The following is a 25470-nucleotide window of genomic DNA, read 5'->3' on the forward strand; positions in this document are numbered from 1 at the left end:
TTTTTTGGTTATATCAAAGTTATTAATACTTTGCAGAATAGTGAAATCTACAGAGCAATCTGCTGCCAGCAAAAGCAGGTAAACCAGAAGTCTTACAGTCAGTTTCTGAAATTCTGTGGGTACAGATTACATTCTAAATGGACAGTAACGGGTTATGCAGTGTACACCCATCTATCACACAGAAAACAAAAAATGGAGCAAATACTGAAAGAGTAGAGAGGATTTTTTTTTTTCTTCCGAAGGATACTTTCCCTTAATACTGCCTGTATACTGCCTTCCACTCTAAATGCAAGTAAGCAATGGCTACATTACCATACCAATTTCCCTAAGGAGAAAATTGATGTAAGTAACTTCCCTACAAACACAGCAGGAAGGAGTTGACCCTGGGGCATCCAGCAAAGAAAGACAGTAACAATCACAAACTGAATGGATACCAGCACCCTTCTTCACAATTTAAAGCTCTATTGAATAAAGCACTTCAGACATAAACCAATTTCTTACAAGGCAATGCACAATGCAAACATTTTTCTGATCTTGTTTCAGCCATAAATGCATGTTCTTGCATATGCTATAGAGATTCTGAAGATTTGGTGCTCGTCTTGCTGGCCAGCCACATTCAGAAACCTGCAGTGAGAGACAAGAGATGTGAGAAACAGTATAATATTGACACATATACACAACCTAGGTTATGCAAATGTCTACAAGGCAATTTTACACTTGAATGCCACCGTCATGTTGAAATTAAGAAAGACACTCAAGAAAAGCAGTGTTACACAGTGTAAACATTACAAAGAAGTGCAATAAAACTTCAGTTCTGTCTACAAATCTGCTGCACAAGAAGTATAAAGAACTCAGATTACTATCTGAAATATTCTTAGAGCAAGGAGTAAAATATAACAGCTTTCAAATTAATTTGTGCACATATACTTAAGCAAATAAAAAACAAAAAAAAACCAACCAACCAACCAACCAAAACAAAAAAAAAACAAAACAAAACAAAAAAACCACCAAACCAACAAAAAAAACCCACCAGCAAAAAACTCCAACAACAGAAAGATTAGGCTTCTTTTCATATTTGTCCTTTGTTCAAAGAGCTTGAATGGTTCATTAATATTCCATTTACAATTACTGCTTCAAAACACTAACAAAAAATCAGCTTCATTACTAAGAATCTATATCCTTAAAATCAACTGTCCAGTAAGGATATAGGAGATGAAACTTGATTCTTGGGGCACTTGAAACACCTAAAGAGTTAGATATATTAAGAATTGAAAAGCAAGTTACAAATGAAGCTTTTTGTATTTGTTTTTAGTTTCAACTGCAATTGCCAGATATCGAAGACCAAGTTTTCCTATCAGCAATATGTCTTCCTATCTAGATAAAGAGTTCAAGGGTTATTCTGATATAAATTACCTGTACTGATTATCACAAAAAACTGTGTTTGTCCAAGCACAGGAAAAAAGACTGAAATAAACAGTGTAAGTCTCTTCATCATACTCTTGTATCTTAATTTAAAAATAAGGCCATTTCAGAAAGCATCACTTTGCAAGAGATTTAAATGGCACACTCCTTTTTTAGTGCAAGCTTATGCAAAGTCACCAGTAAACAAAGAAAAGCTAAAGCAAAAAGTCCTTTATATCCCTGTTCACCACAGGATTCAATGTGGGCTTCAGTACATATCAAGTATTACAACAGTAGTGTGTGCTGGTTTCAGCTGGACTAATTTTCTCCATAGTAACTAAATGAGGCTGTGTTTTGCGAGGGAATCAATTTGTATTTGTGACAGAACCAAGTATTGATAACACAGGGATTTTTTTTTTATTGGTAAGCAGAGCTTAGATGGAGTTAAGGTCTTTTCTGCCTCTCACATCAGCTCACCAACAAGCAGGCTTGGGGTGCACAAGAGGGAGGGGACACAGCCAGGACAAGTGACCCCAGCTAACAAAGGAATATTCCATAACATAGGACATCATGTTCAACCCATAAATCTGTGGGAAAAAGAATGGAAGGGGAAACAGTCAGAGAGATGGCATTTGTCTTCCAAAGGAATTATAATGCACGATGGAGCCCTGTGTTCCTGTACACCTGCCTGCCCATGGGAAAAGGTGGATAAATTCCTTGTTTTGCTTTGCTTGTACCTGTGGATTTTGCTTTACCTATTAAACTGCTTTTATTTCAACCCATGAGTTCTTTCTTTCACTTTGTGATTCCCTCCCCATTTCTACCAGGGAGGAATAAGCAAGCAGCTTGGTTGCTGGCTCAAGTTAAATCACAACACCACAAAAGAATCAAATTGAAGTGCTGCAGCTTCAGACCAGAACACAGCCTAAAAAAAGTGTATTCAAAAATGCAAAAAGTACTGACTTTTTTCATTTTAATCTACTATTTACTTTCCACTCAAACACTAGGTTTCCTACAAGATGTAACAAAAACAATATTACCTTCTTTTTCTTTAGCTGTGTTTTCAGCTCTAAATGTCCTGACAATTAGCAGAATTATGGACAGTGCCCAAACTCCCAGAGCAATCCATTCCAAAAAGGATTCAAAACTAGCAGAGAAGCTAGTTTCAAAACTACCATTAATTTTAACCAAGATTAAAGAAATTTGTAGAAGATCCATACAGATAGAAAACAGCAAGAAACTAGTAATATGTAATTTCATAAATACCTTCTAAGGAAAGTGTCATAATTAAAAATTTTAGAAGCTGTTCTCCTCTGATCATGTTTAAAGGCTTGCCATAATCATCTTTTGTCAGTATTAAAGTAAACCTAAGCTCCTTTAGGTTCCTACATGGCTGCTGTCATCCAGCACTGAACAATTAAGTTAGTCAGTATTGCTAAAAATCTCAATTTCAATAGGCAGGTAAGAGTTCCAAATACAATTAGAGTTTGTTTTCAAGTAAAATAACTGCCTTCCTAAATACTCCTAGACCATAAAGTGATCATGAACCTGTAAAGTTTAAACTAATTATGACCTACTATGACTTCTGAACAAAATCAAGATCATATTACCATTCTTAGTACCAACACATCAGAAATACCAGGTGTACAGACACCTCAGATTTGCATAACTAAAAAAATCCAATGTTAAGCAAATTCCCAGTCACAGAATTTATCATTCCACAAACAGAGACTGATCACTTTGCAGGATGTGGAATAAATCAGTTCACCACACCAGTCTCTGACTTTCCAGCAATCTAGTGCTAAAAAGAATTGCTGAACATTTTGCTTCGAGGTACCTGCTACAAATAATCATGCGGTAGATTTCCTGTGTAATCAAGTTTTTTTGCCTTCCATCTTGAATAGCCTCTGCCTGAACTTCATATTGAACCAGATACACATAAAGGAGCTGATTGCATTCATCCAAAGAGGCAGTAATGGTTTCTTTCAGGTGTGAAAATACTTTATCTTGTTTACAAGGAAACAAAAGAAAGTGATAGCAATAGGAAGAATTCCCTAAATATACCTCACCCCAACTTTTGAAGTCAACTCTGGTAACTGAAATAATGCTAAGGATGGCTCTGTATAATAAGGCCCAAAAGGCTTTATTATTCTGTAACTAATAATGGTTCTAGACTCTCTTCTTGGCAGACAGTATTGTGTGGAAGGGGCATGATCACTTCAGACTGTTAAGGTGCTGGACAACTCCCTACACAGTAACAGTCCCAACTGTTGAGCCAGGACAGTCAAGTTTTACTTAGGAGCAAACACTGAAGCCCAGTATCTTGGCACCTAACAAGATGTTCTCAATACCTTGTTGCTGAATGAGGCAAATGCCTTCATATTAGTATCAGAGAAATTGCCAGGAAGGATAATGGAGGCTCAGGTAAGTTACAACAATACTGAAGATGGTGGGAATAATCAGTCAGCTATGCTGAGTCATATGGGAGTCAAATAGTATGTAATGGGGCAAAGAGAAACTCCAGCGAACAGGTTATGCAAATCACTATGTCCTTGACAGAGGAAAATGGTAGAATATAGGAGAGATTGACATTTTAGTAAGACTTTCATTACTTTAAGTATTCTCCACTTAAATGTGAAACACATAACGTACATGAGGCATGTTTTCAAAGATATTACTATCCTAGAAAAAACAGACTTTAGTCTGTTTAAGATTAGTAAGATTTTTTAAGATTAAAGATTAGTCTGCTACCAGTTAAGTTTGGTTTTAAAACAAGGACAAGGAAAACATAGGTAACTCTTTGACCTTGTATTTTTACTTACTCTTTGGTCATATTTTTGATTAACCTACTTTAACCTATTTTACAATAAAAATCTGAAGGTATAATAAAAACATTAGGTTTCAAGGCCTTTTAGAGAAATACACAAAAACTATACAAACCCTGTTATGGAATCTTGAAGGCCTGTATGTTCTTGGAGAGAGATTGTACACAGCATAATGGCCAGGATGTTTAGAGTCCAGACACAACCGCACATCTTCTATATTATTTTTGATGGCAGATTCCACACCTTCAGCTGGAAAGGACATCACTGAAGACAGAACAAAGAGCAAGTGAATTTTTTCAAGTATTAAGAGCAACGAAAAATTATGTTTAACAAAGATATAGATATCATACCAGCAATTCTGGAAGTGATGTATGATATATCCAAGTCTCCTTTTGCATAACTGAAAGAAAACACATTGGTTTTAATACTGGGACATATTCAAGCCGTAAGTCTAAAAGTCAGAGCTCTCCGGTGGCACTCACCACTACGAACAAGGTTTCAATTCTTCCATCTGAGGCTCGTTACATTCACATTTCTAGAGTTTCAAAACTGAGCTTTCAGAACAGATAGTGTGTTTAAGCAGTTACTCATTTAAATTAGTTGCACCAAAACCATCTGTGGGTTTTTGTACAGATACCTTTAATCTTTACCTCACTCCTCTAGCCCCTGCTCTCACTGATAAAAATGCACCGAAGGGTGTCAGTTTGAAAGCCTAATGATGATACATTAATATCTTTAATGAAGAATGTCTCAACGCTTAAAAGAAAGACTACTAGTTGAACATCAAAGTTTAAATTACATAACTCTGGCATGTTACTATCTATCACAGATGGCCAGGTTGCCCAATATCCAAATTCCATATGGGCAGTGTTAAGAACACTTCCCTGTCTAGCCATTCAGGAAGGACTCTGGCTGTCACACTTGAACCACCACCAGACCTGTCATTGCCAGAACTGAAGTCCCTTTGTAGCTGGAGAGCCAATGGGTGTCCCGCTTGATTCCCTGCTCATTGCACACCCCACACTCACATAGGCAGACCAGGTCTCCTTACCAGTCGGACCCCAGGCTTCCCATAGCAGAGTCCCAGATCTATGGCTGCTTAAAGTAATTTAATCCTCCTGGCAGCAACAGAGTAAGAGCTGGAGCTGCTGCCTCCCAGGAGGAACTCCCAAAAAAGGAAACAGCGAGCTTTTATACTCTCATAGTTTATGGGTGCCAAAGTCTGGGGTCTGGTGGGCTTTTATGCCCTCACAGTTTATGGGTGCCAAAGTCTGGGCTCTTCCTGCCGAGTCCTTGGCTCCCACAGTGCCTCAGTGTCCAGTCACCTGGCTGGGTCACAGGCCCCTGTGTCCTTTGCCTTTCCAAATGTTGGCAATTCCTGACCTCTTGCCTCAGGCTCCCGGCCAGAGCTCAACCTGCAGCTCCCACTGCAGCTGCACCCTGAGCTACCTGCACTCAACACAAAGAGTACCAGAATCTCTTTCCTCATTTAAATAATTCTTACAAAAATTCACTTCCAGAGCTCCCATAAGTGAGCAAGGCATTAGTCACTACTCATCTCTCTCTCATACAACTGTGCACAGTTTAAAAGTGCAGACTTTTCAAAAAAAATCTCCCAGTAATACTTAGGTCAATTCCCTGCACCTTTACCTAATCATCCACACTATTATCAACAATTAACTAATTTAAGACCACTATTACTTTTGTTTCTATGGTATCTGCTATGTAGCAGAATTAAAAAGCAAGAGAAAAAAACTGAAGAGAGCCAATGTAGGCCAACAACCTCGAGTATAACTACACAAGTCTGCACTCCTGGAATGGCAAAAAAAAGAACAAAACTCACCAACAGAATTTGATTTAGACTAATGGGTGAATTTGATTTACACTACCTTAAATATCTCAGTAGCCTATTAACTCCAGAATATCAAAATGTCATTAAAACACTGTGATGCATATTTAATTAATTCAGAGGCACTAACAAAACTTCTGTATCACAACAAAATTTCAAGACACTGCTTAGAAGAGCAAACCTAGGATACTACACTCAAATTTTGAAATACCAAGAAAGAACACTATGTTTTGATTCTTTACTGCTTGCTAGTAATGATGGAGGTTAGAGGGACTGATTAAAAATACATATTGTATATATAACTGTATATTTAATATTCAAGGATAGTGAGGAGGATTTTAAGATTGGAGAAGAAAAATCTTCTGTATGCAATGCCATTTAACAGTATTTATGCAGAATAGCATAATCAGTGTCCTAGCAATGATAACGACTCACTGTCTCAAACTAAAACCACAAGGGAGTTTGAGTCTCACTAGACATAGCACTAAAAAAAAAATCAACAAAACCCTCAGCCTTGAGAAACCTTGCATAAGGATGTAGACAAATGGGCACAATTTCAAAATTTTTTGCACCTTTGGAAGGACATACTTCATCATGTAAGCTCAGATGGTAATCCTGCTGCAGTCAAACTAATTAAGGCAGAAATTTACATTCAGAGCTAATAACAATTACTTACTAAAATTTGTGATGGCTGTAGCCCTTTACAGAGATGAGAAGAGTCAAATGCTATTTCTGGATGACATCCAACAGTTTCAAGTAAGAAAACATGTAATCATTCTAATATCAATTTTTTTTTGGTATCAAGGTAAAGGGCCAACTAATACCACAGCTGTAGAACACAGAACCATTATCCCTTCAACACTGTAACACTGAGGTTAAGCAGCAACTTGTAACATTGGCACAAAACTATTAAGAGCAAAAAACCAACAGTACTCACACCCATTCCCTTGGGAAGACTTTCAGATAATGACTTCTTACTACCAACACCACTCAACTGAGCTTTGGTTTTTACATTTGTCTAAATTAAAAAGCAACATTAGAAGCATGGATCTCATCATACACACATAGATGTAAGAGTGCAATTTAGTATGTCAACAACAGAGCACAGCATAGTCAACCCAAGCTTTATATTTAGCAGGAGTATTCCAAGTATGTTACTATTACATGAAAAAGCTTCAGAATTTTTGCATAGTTTTAATTAAAATGAAGCTTCTTAACTGTAAAATTAACACAAGTCTCAAAAAAATCACCATATCCTTGAATTCATTGAACTTTATTCTGAAGATTTCACAGCTATTTCAGTAGTAAGACCTGAACACATGGTACTCCGTTTTCAGCAGAGTGTTGTATGTCAGAATGGTAAATGAGATTTCTTTAAACAGTAAGAAGGTGAACAAAGCATGTATTCTTCACATTGTTTAAACATTCCGATGCATTTCACGATAAAATTATCTGGCTAAAAATCACAAATAAGGTCTTTCCTTTCATATCCTTAACAGCAGAAATTTCATTTAGATAGCAGTTTTGCTGGTAGGTTATAACGAAAAGCATGCAAACATAGTCATACATGAAGTGTTTTCAGCCTGTGGTCCAACATGGGAAAACACTATGTTTTTAAGGGTCTAATTAAACTCAAAAAAAAAAGTATGATATGACACCAACATTTAGCACTTATCTGATGATACAGACTTCTTCAAAACTGGGTCTACTTCACTGTGGGACAGGACTAGACTAGTCTAGTCTCTGTATGGAGGCAGGGGGTTATTTCCTTACAATATCTGATGGAGGCCTCCAAGGAAGCTGGAGAGGGACTTTTTGCGAGGGCATGTAATGACAGGATATGAAGGAATGGCATTAAACTGAAAGAGAGCAGATGGATATTTGTCAGGTCCGGCTGTCTGTCTCTGCCCCAACACGGGTAGAGTGGTTCTTGGGTGGCACGTGTTTCAAAGGACGAGTCTGGACTCTTCAGCTTTTCGGTCTTCAGATTGTTTATTATTTCTTATCTACAAAATTTTCTGTCTGCCCAATAGAGGTCTGATCTGCAAGGCAGCCAAGGGCACTCATGACCACTCACGGGGCGGTCATGTCTTTTTATACTAAAATCTACGTACATGATATTTACTTTTATTTTCCAATACTTTTCACCCATGTTAGCAAGTGCATCTTCACCATAAACCAATCCCCAAGTGCCAACATCACCACAGAAGATGGAAGACAAGAAGAAGAAAGAAGAAGGACGAGACTCGCCCTGATCCCTCCATCTTGTCTCCATAACCCCCCTGTACCAAAAACCTTAAAGTTTATATTTCACCCTATAAATGTGTCCCTTTTACACCCTTCACTCTAAAGTGATTCTCAAGTCCTCAAACTGCTGTCACTTCTGTGGATGGATCAAAATCAAGCCACCAAACACTCTTGGCAACATTCCAGGATTTCCGAGACCCCCAAGGGTTCTCCTGGCAACTCTGGACATCGGGAGCGATGTGCTGAGTTCCCACAAATATTAGTCTGGTCTAGTTGAAGGTGTGCCTGCCCACTGCTCAGGGCTGAGAATCAGATGCTGCTTTTACTCAAAACTACCGTTTGATTCTATGAAATGAAGCAAGTAAGACATGAATTCTGATTTTACAGAATAAATATCAAAGCAAAAATAGGAAGTTCTAACCACATGTTAAAAACTTCTCACTGTGTAAATGGTTGGCATTATCATTCTTGCCAGAGACTAGATGCACCTAAAGACCATAAGTAATAAACAAAAGACCATTCCAACAAATTAAAAACAATGGAATTAAAATTAGCAACTAAACTCACAAAATAAACTAGAACAAAATTCTACAACAGTACCATCTCTTTACTAACAACTGAAGATGATAAAGAACCAAGAATGACAGACTAACCAGCACAGCTACAATGTGAGCATATAAACCATTAAATTAAATACTGCCCTACCACTAAGCAATCTCCCTCCAGACATCTCTACACTTACAAGATTGGAAAAAAATATCTATCCATCTTTTTTTTACTTTATTTTTTAAAATCCAGGAAGAAAACAGCAATAAAATTCACATCAGTCTGTTCCCACTTGGTTTTGCTTCATGAAACTGAATTAATCATGCAACTATCTAGTGCAATGCAAATATCCATTAAATAAAATATTAAACAAGAAACAAAATTACCTTAAAAGCCAAGAAAGCAAGCATAAAAGGCAGCTAATTGTTCCTAGATTCCTACATTATAATCTTTTCAGCAAAAGAAATTGTTCTGACAAAGCAAATGAACACTGATCACAAGTTTTGCCTGCTGTTTTCAATACCAGTGAAGATTTGATCCTTAAAACATTTAGCTATGTTTTTTGTAACCTGTATGGATGCAGGCCTCAATAAGCATAAAAACTGGTACCCAAAAAAGAGCACAGAAGCTCCACAAGCGAGGAAAAAAAAGTTCTCTGAGCTTAACAGGGAAATGCTGTGGGCTGCACAGCTGCAGGCTGAGCTTTCAGGCACGTATGGGCACATCTCCTGGATCGAGGCTCCTGTCTGTGCAGATGGTGCCACTTCACAAAGCAATGCATATCTTCTCCATCTCCACCTGGTACTTGCTTTTAAGGCAGTTTGTAACAAGAGGACTGAACCTCCATTGCTCTTTGTCCTCTCGCACATATCTATAAGCTGCTGCATCTGCCTGACCTGAACCTGCAACAGAGGTTATGACACTTGCAACTGAGGTGGACTAGGGGACAATGAAGATAGTCCTCATTTACTCTCCTGTTCCAAGCACCCTGTAATGTGTGTTTCAGTTCTCAGATTTTATCATTTATTAGGACTAATAAGAGACCAAAATCAGAATCAAGCTAAAGGCAGCTACAGAAAATAAAAAGATAAGTTTTTTTATCACACCAACAAAATACTTAAATCTTACACTGTAGTTTGGATTCGGCAAGATAGAAGTCTGTCTGCAGACAAAGGAAGTAACCCTGTAATTCAAAAAAGCAATGATAAGTAGGAAGGAGAGAGCCTACCTAATGAAATGATAGAATCCAAAAGTGCTTAAGTGGGGTGAGGAAAATGCATGACAAAGAAGAGATATTTTAATTTTTCCAGAATGTCTGCTTCTTATGTTGGTTGAAGAGTTTTGGAAAGGCAGTCAAAGATGAAACAGCAGAAGAGGTATTCTCACATCGCCGATTGTATCAGCTATATCCGCAACACAAGTTTGTGAAGGCAGAGAATGAATGTGACAGAAACAGACATGCCCTATAGCAGATGCAAACAAAGAATTAACAATTCAGCTTGATTAAAACACAGTTTAAAAATGCACAAGCCCAGTGGTGGAACTCTCAGCAGAACAGTGAATGTTAAATGCTAGCAATGTTAAAATACTAAAGGACTTAAGTCTACCTTAGGCTCTACAGAACAGTAAGTATTGGTCATGTTAATTCATGTTTTGCCATTTCACTGTTAAATACAGCAAGGATTCAAAATAAAAGGCAATACAAAGAAGGAAAACTACACAACTCAGGGCTGTTAAATAATATTGGTAAATTACAAGTGGAGAGAATTTGTCTTTCAGTCACTGGAAAAATAAGTATTAAAGCAACTGATTCTCACTAGCAGAACTACATGCTTGGAGCATTTCCTCTTTTTGTCTCACTCCTCAGCCCAATGACTAAATCCACTCAGATAACACAGGAAAAGAACCAAGTTGTATGGAGACAGAGGGTGCTCCACAACACCAAGATTTGCTTATGATAGTACAGAACTTAAACAAAAATTTGACAGTTTCACATATTGTGTCAAAGGTGATGGTCAAGAGTCACCTAAACAAAACCCTTTTGCAACCAACTGAGTCCAAAACATCTGAGAGGGACTGACCTCCTCATGATCAATCTTGGGACATAGCATCCACTGTCTGACAGCCCTCTGTCAATCCACCATAGTCCACACAAATGTGTAATCCTCAGCAGCTTGAAAAGGTCTCTGGCTAACTGATCTTATTTGGATATGACAAAAGGGTATATACCCTCCCACTAAAAGCTACGAACTAGTATGAGATCAAACAATTACATTTTCAAGATACTCAGTTCTAGTAAATGTCCATATGTGACTTACTGTAATTCCAAAAAATGAGGTAAAAGTAGTGAGTTTTCCTTTGACTAATATTTAGTAAGTTCCACAAGCCATGCAGTAAGCTGTTGTGTTCAGCCACAGAACACTAACAAGCAACTGAGAAGAGGCATACTAATTCTCAATAATAAGACAGATGCAAGACTTATTTTAGGCAGTCACCATAATCTAAACAAACAGTTGTAGAGAAGAGCATGAGAACTGAACAGAATCTTTTCAGACAGCAAGTACTCACTGTCCAGTACTTCAGAAGTTGCTAGATGAGCTCTGCAGATGTGGTTGGATGTACAGTTACTGTTTTATTCCTTGCCCACTACACTTACTATGGAAGCAAAGGAAATCATACAAAGCAAAAAGCTACACCCATCTGTAAGGTAAGAGAAATAAAAATAAGGTGTAGGCACAGCATAAGCCACTCCATATTAAAAAGACAATTTTAGACAGTCCTAACCCATTGCTAGAAAAGGGAAAACTGCACAAGATGAAATTCAAAAAAGTGACTAAACTTAAAGCCTTTAAGGAAGAAACCACTTGCAAGAGCAGGAAGAGAAAACTGCTTCAAACATAACTAAGTGATGAAGGTGCACCCAGAAAGTCATGTGGAGTCAAGAGAATAAGAAAGTGAAGTGTAGGAGTACTTCAGATGGATGTAGTGTACAATAAAAACATAGTAAGATCTAAGAGACAGCCATGGGAAAGTAGGGCTTGTAACTTTGTCAAAATTGCTTTTCATCATGCAACAGTTTATTCTCCTTGTACACCTCCCTGCCCAGTGTCCGTCCATGTGTTTTTTCCAGGGAGAAAAGTTTAATGCCACTGTCTCAGTTACTTCTATAGAATGCTTAAGGACAACCCAAAGCAGTGCAGCTTTTGTAACTTTTAAAAAATAGAGGACCTGGACTTTCTAAGCCATATTTAGAAGTTTTAACAGACTAAGCGTAAGAGCCAACAGCTAAAAACACACTTGAAGTGGATACAGAGGTGCAATATCTACAAATCTAACTTACCTGACCATTATAAATACTTTAGAGCAGTGCTATGCACAAGTAACACTTGAATTCTGAAAAAAACCTACATATGAACAACATATTTCACAAGCTGTAACTCAATATCTAAAGGAATACAAAGCCTACAGTGAGACTTAGAGTTCAGTATTCTTTTGGAGGCTCTAATTCAAAGTATTCAGTAGTGACTTACCTGCTCTTACTTAGAACTCTTCGTTTCTTAGAACTAAGAAAACTCTTTAACACTGCATAGAATTTTATTATGAGCCAAAAATGTATAAATTGTACAGACTGGTTAATATTGATCATAAGGAGGTAATAGAATTATTTGAAATTGGACTGATAACCTGATAAGAAAAAAAAAATCACACAATACAAATCTGAAAACATATACCTCTAAACATGAGAGTATTCATACATGCAACACAGGGCACAGGAGACAAAGAGTGCCTCTCACACTGTCTTGAAGGCATAGGATTCCACCTGGAAACCAAACTGATGAGCATATTTCCCTGCAGGTATTTTCCCCTCCTCACATATTCTCTTGATTTGTACATTTCACCACTCCATCCTTTTAATTCCTCTTTTATTCATGAAGGCCCTATCTAATAATTCAATTCTCCATGCTGCTTCAGCCCCCACCTGCTCATGTCTCGAAAGTTTTCAGTATTTACAGTAGGGCAAGTAGTATTTACAGACAGGCTCTTTACTGCAACATTCTCAATTCTAGTACATGACTGTTGAAGTAACTTTTGTATTAATATCATACATAAAATCTCAGGGGGTAGCTATCAGTTATTACAGCTCAAACTTGGACAAATATGCTGAATATACCATTTCTGGAGTAAACTCTGTGCCTTCATTTAGAACTCTTATCAGCACAATTTTTTATTTTTTTTATTTTTTTTTTACTCACTTGGCCACAGACTGGATAACTTTAGAAGATGTATCCTTAATATTAGTGAAAAATCGCTCTGTTCCACCCCTCAGAATATCAAAGAACCCTCCATAAGTCTGGTCACATTCCGCAACGGTCAGGCCTAGAGTAGTTGAATAAAAATAATTGTACTTTATTATGGAGCCCATTTCAGGATATGACTTAAAGTATGTTGCCTATAAAGCTAGAAGGAAGTGAATGCACATACAGGCTACACCTTGCTGTAAGGCTCGCAGTTCTAAAGTTCTCCTTAACTATGACCTATGCAAAAAAATAGTACTTCCAGCAGTCAGGAAGTACCAGTGATATACCTAACACATTGTTTCATTTGCTGTCTGTAGTTATGAGAAAACAAAGTAGAAAATTCTGGAAGTAAGGCATATGTTTCATAGTGTCAATGCAAACATTGCCTTTCTTTAGTACCAGTTTCTAAAGTGCAGCTTATCATAAGCAGATCTACTTAATCATCTCCAGTAGATACATTTTAATGCAGGGCTTCAGAAGCAGCTGGCAAAGTTAAGCTTAAGTTTTAAGCACAACATCCCAGATAGCACAACATTACAGCACAATATACCTATTAATATGATTGTATACAACAAACAGTAGGCATTCTTGCACAAAACAGATGACCAGACAGACTTTTGATTATAATTGCATTAGGATGTTGGATTCTATCCCAGAAATTGATATACACGTTACTAGTGCAATAAATGTTACCCAATTTTAACATTTCCCCTGGAAAATTAATATCCCTTGTCTCATCGACAGTTCATCATAATTAATATCAAGCAAGAAATATCAAGCTAGAAGGAAAACTGAATACAATATAGTCCCTTGATATCTTCTACACTAATTGAAGTGCTCCATATTCAGATATAATAGTTAATACGGGTGCAGAAAGAATAGTAAAAAACTACATCTAAATAAGCCTATCAAGCTTATTTTCTTTACTATATTAAGTATTTTCAACTGAACATACTCTGGATTACCTATTTCTACAGACTAAGTATGTCAGCTTTGAGTTGTGTCATTTTGGAGACCTTTTTTTGATTCCATTTAGTTCTGCTAATCCAACAACTGTTTTTCTCAGATGGAACCCCAACTCCTCCTCTTTACCACGGACATCCTACAGTGCAACCCTCTCCTGAAGTTTGGCCTGGACAATGTTTCCATAATTAGCTGGATTCAAGGCAGCACCAGCTACAGCTGTTCCTGAAAGTGCTGACTGGATACTCATTACACTAAATGCTGCCTTTTTCCTTTGAAGCTGTCATACATGGTTCTCCTGGAAGTGAAAAACTAAATAGCTTTAGACTACTGTCACTGTCAGATGCACTTCAAAATATCATGGGGGGTTCAAGGTCTTTTTGGGCAGGAGAGAAAACAAGAGAGGTGGACCCAGGTGCTTACGGAAGAATTTCTTCCTCATATAGGTTTTTTGCAGCCTAAAATAAACACATATGAGGTCAGCAAGTTCCAAGCATTACTGAACTACTATGGTCCATAGCCAGAATATCCTTACAATTTCTTCTGCATTTCTTTATTAAGCTCTCTGTATTTAGCCAAACATTAAGCCCGTTTTAACATAAAGTGATAAGAACACACCACAAATAGCTGCTATCTTTTTATGTAATAATACATCTGATGTTAAATAGTTCCTCTTGAAAAACAGAGGCAACTGTCACTTTTTTTACCTCAGAAACTCAGGCTATGTCCTGATTTCAGTACCTTCTGCCACAAGGTAACAACATTTCAATTAAAATACAGAACCCAAGGATTTTTAACAGCTTAAATTCAAACTCCTATTAAACGCGGCTCTTTAGACAATGCACTTTCAAATATCTTTACCTCATTTAATAAAAAAATTTCAGGGTATAAAATAAGCTATTTTCATAACCTGAAGACTCTTCCTCTACAGCTCTTATTTGTTTGATCATTACTGCTTCTCACAACCACACTTTCATCAAGTTTTAGTTCACTTATGTCAACACTCCTACCTCTACTGGTTAATAGTGCACTTTAAATTATTTTCCATAGGAAACATAATTTTTATCTTGCACAGCAATGAACTTGAGAAATTCATACTTGCATATCAACATAAAATCAAACCTTGAAAAAAAAATACAAGGCTAGAAGCAATGATATAAATACCAAATAGCTAGAACTAGAGCAAAATATCTAAAATCCCCATATTACTTTTTTTCCCCCATGGAAGATATGCAATTGTCTTTATACTAAAATGACATCTCTTTTTGAACATACCTGCATTGTACATATTGTTGAGCTGCCCTGCAGGCTTGGAGCTCTGCGAAACAGACGTCACAGATGTCCGAGGCTGAGCATTGTTTCCATAGCCTCCATTCTGCTCCAGGAGCTGAGGAGAATAACACTCCAGATGAGAATTTTCTTGCTAATTTAGCCATCTTGCTATGCTTGGCAAATTACTGCTCCTTGGTGAGAACAAGCAAACTTAGGACAAAGCCAAAGAAAGTTAAGATACACTAATTAATGCAAATTAAGCATTAAACAGGAGAGCCTAAGTGGTTTCAAGTTAGTGTAAGAAGAGCCCTCATATACAAAACTTTTCTGCGCAAGTTAATTATGATAGAACACAGCATGTCAAACAGAGTGCTAGCATACTAAAGATTAAACCAAGAGGATGAAAAGATTTTCAAAAAGCAGTAAGAAATACTAAATTTCTTTTAAGGTCTCTGTGCTTTAAAGGGCATATTTTCAAAGATCCTACGAGTGATACTGATCAATTCAACTGAACTTCAAAATAAATCAGTGCAAAATTTTCAAAATATGAACAAACAGGGGACCTGCTCTGAAATCTTTTACTAAATGCACATACACTGCAGAGGACAGAAAGGAGGCCTAATCAATTACACTCCTTAGACATTTTACCTCTGTGATGGGGGATTTAGGATTGACATTCCTAGCTGCTGCAATCTCCTGCAGTTGGTTCACGAGTTCAGTGATTGACAATCTCTCCTCTGGGTTCACTTTCAAAGTAGAGCCTAACAAAAAGGAGATCCAGACAATGTAACAAACCCTTCAAAGCTTTTCTCCCAGCTGATAATAATTTTCAATACATTCCAGTGCAATAAGCAAAGACCTGAACAGAGTAGAGAAACTAGCAAATCAATATCCAAATATAATTCTCATAATAGTACTCAAAGAATACACCTTGGGATCAGTTAAAATAAAGAATATCAGAGGTAACTTTGTGTCTAATACTATTGCAGTCAGATACATTTCTGGAACAATAACTAACAGATTTCTGGAACAATAACTAACATTTCCAGTAACCTATCTGAAACCTAAAGCAAACAATTTTTTAATCAAGTCAAAGAAACCAAATCAAAACACCGGTTGTTTCAATGGACTAATTCAGATATCAGGCAAGACACTTAAAAGAAACTAAAAAAGCAACTTTCACATAAAATTTCATAATTTTTCTATAATGGATTAGGATTATTAGTAAAATAAGAAGTTGCTGCAGTTTACCTTTTTCATCTTCACATATCACTAACATTTAACTATCAGTAAAGCAACTGTTAATAACAACATGTATCTACAAAGACAACAAATAAAATAACACTGTAAACTTACGAATGAGATCATGAAACACAGAGTAGCGGGTGTCATTTTGTGGGATGACATATTTCCCATTGACTATGCGAAGTTTAGCTCCATCTTCAAATGGGTGTTGCCTAAAGCACAGCAAGTACAGGATACAGCCCAGAGCCTACAGAGGTAAACAGAAATACTGCATAGGATCATGGGGATCTTTAGGCTGGAGAAGATCTTTACGATCCTCAAGTTCAAATGTTAACTCAGCACTGCCAAATCCACCACTGAACCATGTCCCTCAGTACCATATCTACACGTCTTTTAAATGCCTCCATGGATGGTAACTCAACCACTCACTGGACAGCCTCTTCCAGTGCCCAATAAACTTTACAGTGAAGAAATCTTTTCTAACATCCGACCGAAACATCCCCTTTGCAACTTGAGGCATTTCCTCTTGTCCTATCACTTGTCATTTGGGAAAACTATTCGTGTCAATTTTTAAAAAATCATTTAGAAGTCATTACAAGAAATTCATTTTATGAATTTCAAAGCACACAAAAATGAGTAGTCTTGCCATACTGAACATGTTCAAGAGCAGGATTATTCTTTCAAAAAAAGTTTCACAAGTTTTATTTCATATCTCCATCCTGTGCTGCAAGGTGACACATTTTATTTGTCAAGACAGAATTTATGTATGTTGTTATGCAATACAGCCAGATGTAAAAAAGCTAGATGGTTATGTAAGTGTTAAGCAAATTGCTTAAATAACTCTAGGGAGACACACAACACTCTCTCTAAAACACATCTTCTGATAAAGGTCTGAGGAAAATAAGCCAAAATGACAGTCCCTTTATTCCCTACAGTCAGATGGCTATTGAACTCCTGGAACAAATAAAATTTAAGATCATTTTATGACAAGTTTATTTAAGCCTTGAAAATCACAAAACCTGGACTACTACATCCTGGGGACTTCCAAGTTCCTTCCTGTGTCCAACTTGAGATTTTTTGTAACCTGAGAAGACAACAACTAACAAAGACAGAAGTCAGTTCTGAATTCTAATCTCTGAAAAATCCAGGCGTTAAGAATTAGCTAGGATAACTGAATCTGTAACTGAAGTAAATGTAAATTGATACATGTGCTTTCAAATCAATTAAGATATTAAATATGCTGGCAGAATTATAATATCATAACAGAAACATGTTCCATTTCACCTATAAAAGTTTGATTATAAAGAGCCCAATGCTTCCACGTAACTGTTGGCACAATGAGTTGAAAAATTCCTCCTCTAAGTTTCTTCTGAACCCCAGTATGTATAGTTACTTAAGCATTTGATATTTTATAGCCCTCACAAATGAAGCAATCCATTGAAGATGTTCCCTAAGAAAACAGCCCACTGCCTCTAGCCCTCTGTGTGCACCATCTCCAACTGCCCTTGGTTCTCAATTTATCCCAACAACTTCTAAGGTCTGAAAGTTATTGAAGTCTCTGAGGTGTAGGGATTTAGTTAATCCAAAATACTTTGAAGACCAGGACCAGAAATAAAGTACATATGTTAATTCTGTATATTCTTGCACATTTTTGTCAGGCTGTGGAAAAAGCCTCTGTAATGTGTAGCATCATACAGTCCACCCTAACTAATCCAGCAGAGCAGTACAGAAAATACCATCTACTCTTCCACAAAACACTTGCTCACAAAGTAGATCATCATTCAGTTAGAGGAATGAAACTACTCCCTGTACAGTCCAAGACACTCTGCGCATCAGGAGAGAGCACCCACAGCCACACAGGAGAGAAAAGCTCCAAGGCAACCAGCTGAATACACAGGAAACAGAGGCCACTCAGATTTGATTTTTGCTTCAATTGCTGGAGAATGTTTTTCATTTCCTCTGATCTACCCATAACTTAGGATTGTAACTGTGATAAATTTTGGCTGTTTTAAACACTGTCATTCAATTTGGATAGAAGGTAATTTCAGTTACAGCACGGCAAGTCCTCAAAGCCAACATCATCCACACAGCCTCAGCACTGCTACACTTGACATGAGTCCATTCCCAAGATGTTGTCCCAGAGCTGCATAGTCCTTCTAGAAAAGTTACCCAGATCCATCTAAGCACTCACATGCCAGAAGGTAAAAAAGCAGAATGACAAAGCAATCAAAAATAGCTAGGAGTAATTTTTTGACCTGCTACTGGGTCCTTTACCAGCAACTAATTTAAATCTTCCTTAAGGTGATAATGGGGTTTAAAAGTTTCAGATAGTGTTTAGGGATTGAGGGGACAAGGAAAGGGTGGGATTGTTTAGAACAAATTAAATTATTGTTATTTTTCCCCTGACTAGCTTCAGGCAACAAGCAGCACACTAAAGTTCTACAGTATAGCTGCAGGATGACACAGATATTAGACTGAAGTAAAATTAAGTCAAATTAAACTAAATGAAGAGATTGTTCAGCTCACATCGAATTAAAAGCTGCAGGAGGTCTTGCATGGACCATTAAAATTTTTTAATTAGATATTGGTTAGAAGAACCCAGCTTTGAAATTTTGCTCCTTAACAAACATTTCCAAAGTCAACTCCTTTGCTTTTTCAGAAATCTTTGAGAGTCAGAGGGTATGAAAGGCCTTTCAAGCATGGAGAAAAATCACTTGACAAGGAACAGCCTGTCACTTAGTTGAATTTGAGTTTAGGAATTCACATTAATTTTGAAAACAAGTAACTAAAACATTTGGATTTAGTGTTTATTTTCTGATCTTTAGACTTGGGTGGGAAATGTACAGAAAGCAGTCAGCCAAGTCTAAGAAACTCTGGACTTATAATGACACCTAATCACATTCCCATTGTGGAGTCAATGTGGTTGATAATAACCTTTCATCTGTGCTGCTGTTCTAAGACAGACATTACTTCCTTTGTTTTTAAGCTCACACAGTGATAAACACACAGACTCAAGAGTGTTAATCACTCTAGCTGCTTTCTTTGAAAAATTGGGTTTTTTATCCTAAGCACAAAATACAAATCATTTATGCTTCCAGAGACAGGACCATATTCTACTGCCAAATACTTTTATATTTTTATTGAACTCAAAGCATAAAGGAAAAAATACAGAACAGTACGTTCCAACTCAGGAATGGTAAATGAAACAGATCTTCCCAAAACAGGAGACCACCACGTTAACACTAACATATACAGAGTTATTTTAAACAAAAAATAAACTGCACTTACCCTTTTGAGTAAGGCTTTTATTAAACACATTTCTAGTTTTGTTTTTGACTGGACATTAATAAGACAAACCTAGATGGGCAACAAGGTTTGGAAGGAACTTAGGAATAAAAAGAGGATGCATCATCTTTGGAAGGAGGGTCAGGTGTCTCCCCAAGTATTTTAGGGGGTTGCTAGAGCATGTAGAAAAAAAGTTAGGGAGGCAAAAGTTCAGTTTGAAATTAATTTGGCATCTTCTACAAAGGACAATAAAAAATGTTTTTATAAATATATTAATGGCAAAAGGAAGGGTAAGACCAACCTTTGTTCTCTACTGGATGTGGGAGGGAACTCAGTAACTGCAGATGAGGAGAAGGTGGAAGTGCTTAACACCTTCTTTGCTTCAATCTTTACTGGGAAGATGGCTTGTCCTCAGGACAACTGTCCTCCTAGGTTGGCAGATGGTGTCAGGGAACCCATTATCCAGGAGGAGACCATGAGAGAACTGCAGAATGGTCCCCGTTATCCAGGAGGAGACCATGAGAGAACTGCTGAGCCACTGATATTCATAAATCTATGGGCCCAGATGGGCCATCTCAGGGTGAGGAGGGAGCTGGCAGATGAGCTTGTGAAGCCTCTCTCCATCATTTACCATCAGTCCTGGCTCACTGGGGAGGTTCCAGATGGCTGGAAGCTGGCCAGTGTGACACCCAATCACAAAGAAGGTGGGAAGGAGGATCCTGATAACTATAGACCAGTCAGCCTGACCTCAATATCCAGCAAGGTAATGGAACAGTTTATACTGAGTGTCATCACACAGCCCTTACAGGATGGCCAGGATATCAGACCCAGCCAACATGGAGGGAGTAGGTCATGTTTGACCAACCTGGTCTCCTTTTATGACCAGGTGACTTGCCTGGTTGATTCAGGAAAGGCTGTGGATGTTGTACCTGGACTTCAGCAAGGCTTTTGACACTGTCTCCCAGAGCACACTCCTGGGAAAGCTGGCAGCCCAGGGCTTGGACAGGAGCACTCCTTGCTGGGTTAGGAACTGGCTGGATGGCCAGGACCAGAGAGTTCTGGTGAATGGTGCTGCATCCACCTGGGGCCAGTCACCAGGGGTGTCCCTCAGGGGTCTGTGCTGGGGCCAGTTCTGTTCAATATTTTTATTGATGACATGGATGAGGGTGTTGAGTCTTTCATTAGCAAATTTGCAGATGACACTACACTGGGAGTGTGTGTGGATTTGTTGGAAAGTAGGGCTCTGCAGAGAGACCTGGAACAGCTGGATGGATGGGCAGAGTCCAGTAAGATGGAGTTTAATAAGTCCAAGTGCCAAGTCCTGCATTTTGGCCACAATAACCCCCTGCAGCATTATAGGCTGGGGATGGTGTGGCTGGACAGTGCCCAGGCAGAAAGGGACCCGGGGGTGCTGGTCCACAGCTGGCTGAACATGAGCCAGCAGTGAGCCCTGGGGGCCAAGAAGGCCAATGGCATCCTGGCCTGTGTCAGGAACAGTGTGGCCAGCAGAAGCAGGGAGGTCATTCTTCCCCTGTACTGGCACTGGTGAGGCCACACCTTGAGTGCTGTGTCCAGCTCTGGGCCCTCAGTTTGGGAAGGACCTTGAGACATTTGAGCATGTCCAGAGGAGGCAACGAGGCTGGTGAGGGGCTTGGAACACAAGGCCTACGAGGAATGGCTGAGGGAGCTGGGGTTTTTTCATCTGGAGAAAAGGAGATTCAGAGATGACGTTACAACTTCTCTACAACTCCCTGAAAGGTGGCTGTAGTCAGGTGGGGGTTGGTCTCTTTCTCCAGGTAGCAACTGACAGAATCAGAGGACACAGTCTCAAGGACCAAGGGAAATATAGGTTGGATATCAGGAAAAAGTTTTTTATGGAAAGAGTGACAAAGTGCAGAAATTGTCTGCCCAGGGAGGTGGTGGAGTCACGATCCCTGGATGTGTTTAAAAAAAGACTGGATGTGGCACCCGGTGCCATGGTTTAGTTGAGGTGTTAGGGCATGGGTTAGTTTTGATGGTCTTGAAGGTCTCTTTCAGCCTAGTGATTCTGTGATTCTGTAATCCTGGCTCGGGCTGACAGTATTTAATGCACGTGAAGAGACCAAACAGTCAGAAAAAATGTGTTTTATTTGTGTTTCTTCACATGCCACAAGGACATCACCAACAGCTGTAGAAACTGAACAAGAGTTTCCACAATATCTTGCAACTAATTTAATAAACTGAATGAAGCCCCAAGATTCCATAAATTTTTTTTTAAAGCACCAGCATTACATTTTCTCAATTTGTCTTTTGATACATTGTTGATACAGGTAAGAACTGAACAGCTTGACATCTGCCTCTGCAAACTGAGTTGTTAAGCACTGCACTACTGGGGAGTACCCCAGTACTGCAATATTATGCAGCTGGAAAAGCTAAAGCTGAGGATTTAATATTTACCTTTAATTCTCATAACAGATTTTTTAGTGAATGTGAACAGCTTATCATCCATTCTGCACAAAGCATGAATGAGATCTGCATTGTTCTCATTCTTGATATGTGTCAGTATTTTAGCTACATTCCATACCTGGAACATAACCATTTTGAACTCAGCCATAGGCTGTCCCAGGATTATATGCATGGCAGGGCACAAAAGGCAATTTGAATCTAAGGACTCTAAGTATTCCAGATTTATGGTGGCAAGCTCCAACTAGGCAACAGTTCAAATCTCAGAGAGTTCAGCATTGTCTCTCAAACAGAAGTCAAGTTTGATCTGGGAAAAATCCTTGCACTGTACATCTCATTCGTTTAACATTTAGATACAGAATCCATACTACTTAAGTTTATTTTGATCTAAGACATCTAACCAATAAACTAACACAAAGCCTGCAAAATCAGTTTCACTATGACATGAGCAACTATGATGAAGCAAGAAAAAAGACTCCTTACCCAAATGTCCTGCTTTTCACCAATTGGGAAATTTGAATACAAGTCTATCATTTCTGGTGTCCTGTACATTGGTGTTGTATTCCTTGTGATCTGGAGAAGACAGAATTTATTGAAACAATCTTGAACAATGAGCTTTAATAGCATTCAACCAAGGAAACATCTCTCCATGTAGAATGGATAGTACACTCATTTTTAAAATAATTTCAGAAACACTTGTCATGGAAAAAGCCATCAATTGAATCCCACAATAGTCACAACAGCTTTGACATAAGGTCACAAGAAGAGTAGGACTCAAATAACATTGCGATCATCAAGAGTCCTTCCAAACAGCAAAGCACATAAAGTGACTGTTCCACATGAGGCAAAAATGGACAGGAACACTAATGCCAAAAATCAACAATAAGTCAATTAGTGAATTCACACTCCAGTGCATCTTTCTCACTTTCTCAGCACACTTAATGACAGTGCAGACACATCCAAAGAGAAACTCTGGTCATAAGAATATCTGGGAAGACCTTTTCTACCATCTTTTTACATAGACTATACAAGACAGTGGTATGACATCATCATTTCATCAGTGCAATGCTTTCCAAGAATACCAAATTGCAAAACAGGGGCTTGTGATGTCAGAAGTTGTACGCATGAACTTAAGTGCATTTCTCCCTCTGATGTACTACACCAGATTTACTAGCATTACTCTCAACTCTAAACTAACAACAAGGGCACTTTGCAAAAGCACACTGCATGCTAGATTTGGTTACTGTAGTCCAAGGCACTGCAATACTGCCCATTCCTATTCTGCTGAGCAGACTTGCCTCTCATTTACAGATCATTCAACTGAGTAAAAACAGATCAGAAGATGGACATCAGTGTGGCACAACCAATTTCTTGTCCAGTGCAATTAGAAGAAGCCCTAGCAACCATTTTAATTTTCACAGCAGATTGTAGAATGGACACTGACCGTGCTGAAGTGTTTCCACATGTAGCTACAGAACACAAGCTATGACTGTAACTGCAGAGGGCTTTTCAACTCTAGCAAAACAAATACAAAACCAAAACTTATTTATAAATAACACTCTAACTGAAAAAATCTTCAGTTGTCTTAGATGTGTCATGAATTAATACTAGATTAATAGTAACAGTTAAATTATTCCCCAATTATATTAGAATTAAATCACATTAAAATAGTCTCACCTCTTCTTCAACCACTGCTCTCTTCTGTGCAGACCAGTTGTAGTCAGGATAGTAAGCTATAGTTGTAGCACTACCGAAGTCACAAAGTTTAATTGTCCCCTGATTACTAATAAGCAAATTTTCCACCTTCAAAAAGATGTAGAGAAACAGATTAAAATACATGTCTTTTTTGCCCTAACACACATGCTTTTATACATATCATCTTACTTGTGCATACATATGAAAACTAATCACTTCAGCCAAAAGAATTGTTTACAGTAAAACAAAGATTTCAGACATTACTGTAGTTTTATATGGTAGCAATATAGTCAAGTTTAGAAAGGAAGCACCAAGCACACAATGAACAGGAAACATTCCAGAGACCAAAAAATAAACCTCAGGGGAAAAAAAACAAGTAATTTCATTAGAGCCTAAGAAAATGCCATTTTTTCAGATGAGAACTTGTAGAAGCAGTGTCTTAGAATCCAAATGTTTTCAGGCATAAAACCGAACACTGTTAGCTCAGCTGCAGTAGGATGAAGGTTAGGACTGCTATAGGCAAAAACAAGGAGGTACTAGTAGAGAAGGAGGCTGCTAAGAGACACCCATAAATAAGCAGCTGTGACCCTCTGCAGAGACAGAAAACAGCTATTTGAGAAACATGTGCTCCCTGGATAGCTCATCATCCATTATCCCTGCCTTTTTCTTCTTCATAAATTAGAACTATTGGGAAGATGTACTTGGAGTCATAATCACAAAAGGACTGAAAATAAAATTTGTACCTCTGTATAAAGTTACAAAAAGGTGTCAAAGTTAATTGGCTCAAAATTCTGACTTAACAGTTTTCTATGCTGCTGACCTTAGCTTAGACTGCTAAAAAGGGTAGCACAGTTAAATGATCCCTACTTGGCTCTTGGCTGTAGTAAGGCCTCTGCCTCTTGCAGCACAACAATCATTTAATCTTGTTTTGCATCCTCTGCAACATAAGATCAGCATAAACCAAATTCCTGTCTTTTCCCATGTTTAGGTCTGTCAGGAAGACACATTCCTTGAGAATAAACAAAATGGTTCTGAATTACAGCATTAGCTCAATGTCTATGCAGCTGGCTATGAAAGAAATTGTGTATTTTTTTGTAAATAGGTTTTGTTTTTTTTTTCAGAAGAGAGATGCACCTTTTCTACAAAAGCTAGGGGCTGGCATATAGAAATTTCAGTGAAGAATGGTTAACATATCTTTGACACAACTTAAAAGCCTGTTCAATGGTGCCAAGCAAAAAAACCAGAAAAGTGCTGTCACCAAAGCTAGGTTTATATTTATGAGCTACACTAATAGCTAACATCAAAGCTTTCATCAAGAGTGTTGAAAATAATTAACACACTTTCTTCTAGAAGTGGTCTTATTTTCCTTTCCCTAAGGTAATTAAGTACATGAACAAATTTT

General features: G+C 38.0%; 1 protein-coding gene across 1 annotated transcript in view; it reads right to left on the reverse strand.

Moving 5' to 3' along the window:
* GAK (cyclin G associated kinase) overlaps positions 1 to 25470 on the reverse strand; it is a 67112-nt gene that overhangs the window by 30532 nt on the left and 11110 nt on the right. The window contains exons 6-14 of the mRNA XM_066568886.1: positions 24051 to 24176; positions 22857 to 22946; positions 16758 to 16893; positions 16050 to 16162; positions 15405 to 15516; positions 13122 to 13245; positions 4577 to 4626; positions 4342 to 4490; positions 502 to 624 (exon numbers count right to left, since the gene is read on the reverse strand). Of these exons, the coding sequence (XP_066424983.1) occupies positions 502 to 624; positions 4342 to 4490; positions 4577 to 4626; positions 13122 to 13245; positions 15405 to 15516; positions 16050 to 16162; positions 16758 to 16893; positions 22857 to 22946; positions 24051 to 24176 (1023 nt within the window). The remainder of the gene's footprint in view (positions 1 to 501; positions 625 to 4341; positions 4491 to 4576; positions 4627 to 13121; positions 13246 to 15404; positions 15517 to 16049; positions 16163 to 16757; positions 16894 to 22856; positions 22947 to 24050; positions 24177 to 25470) is intronic.

The sequence above is a fragment of the Molothrus aeneus genome, chromosome Z, assembly GCF_037042795.1.
Source record: "Molothrus aeneus isolate 106 chromosome Z, BPBGC_Maene_1.0, whole genome shotgun sequence".
NCBI lineage: Eukaryota > Metazoa > Chordata > Aves > Passeriformes > Icteridae > Molothrus > Molothrus aeneus.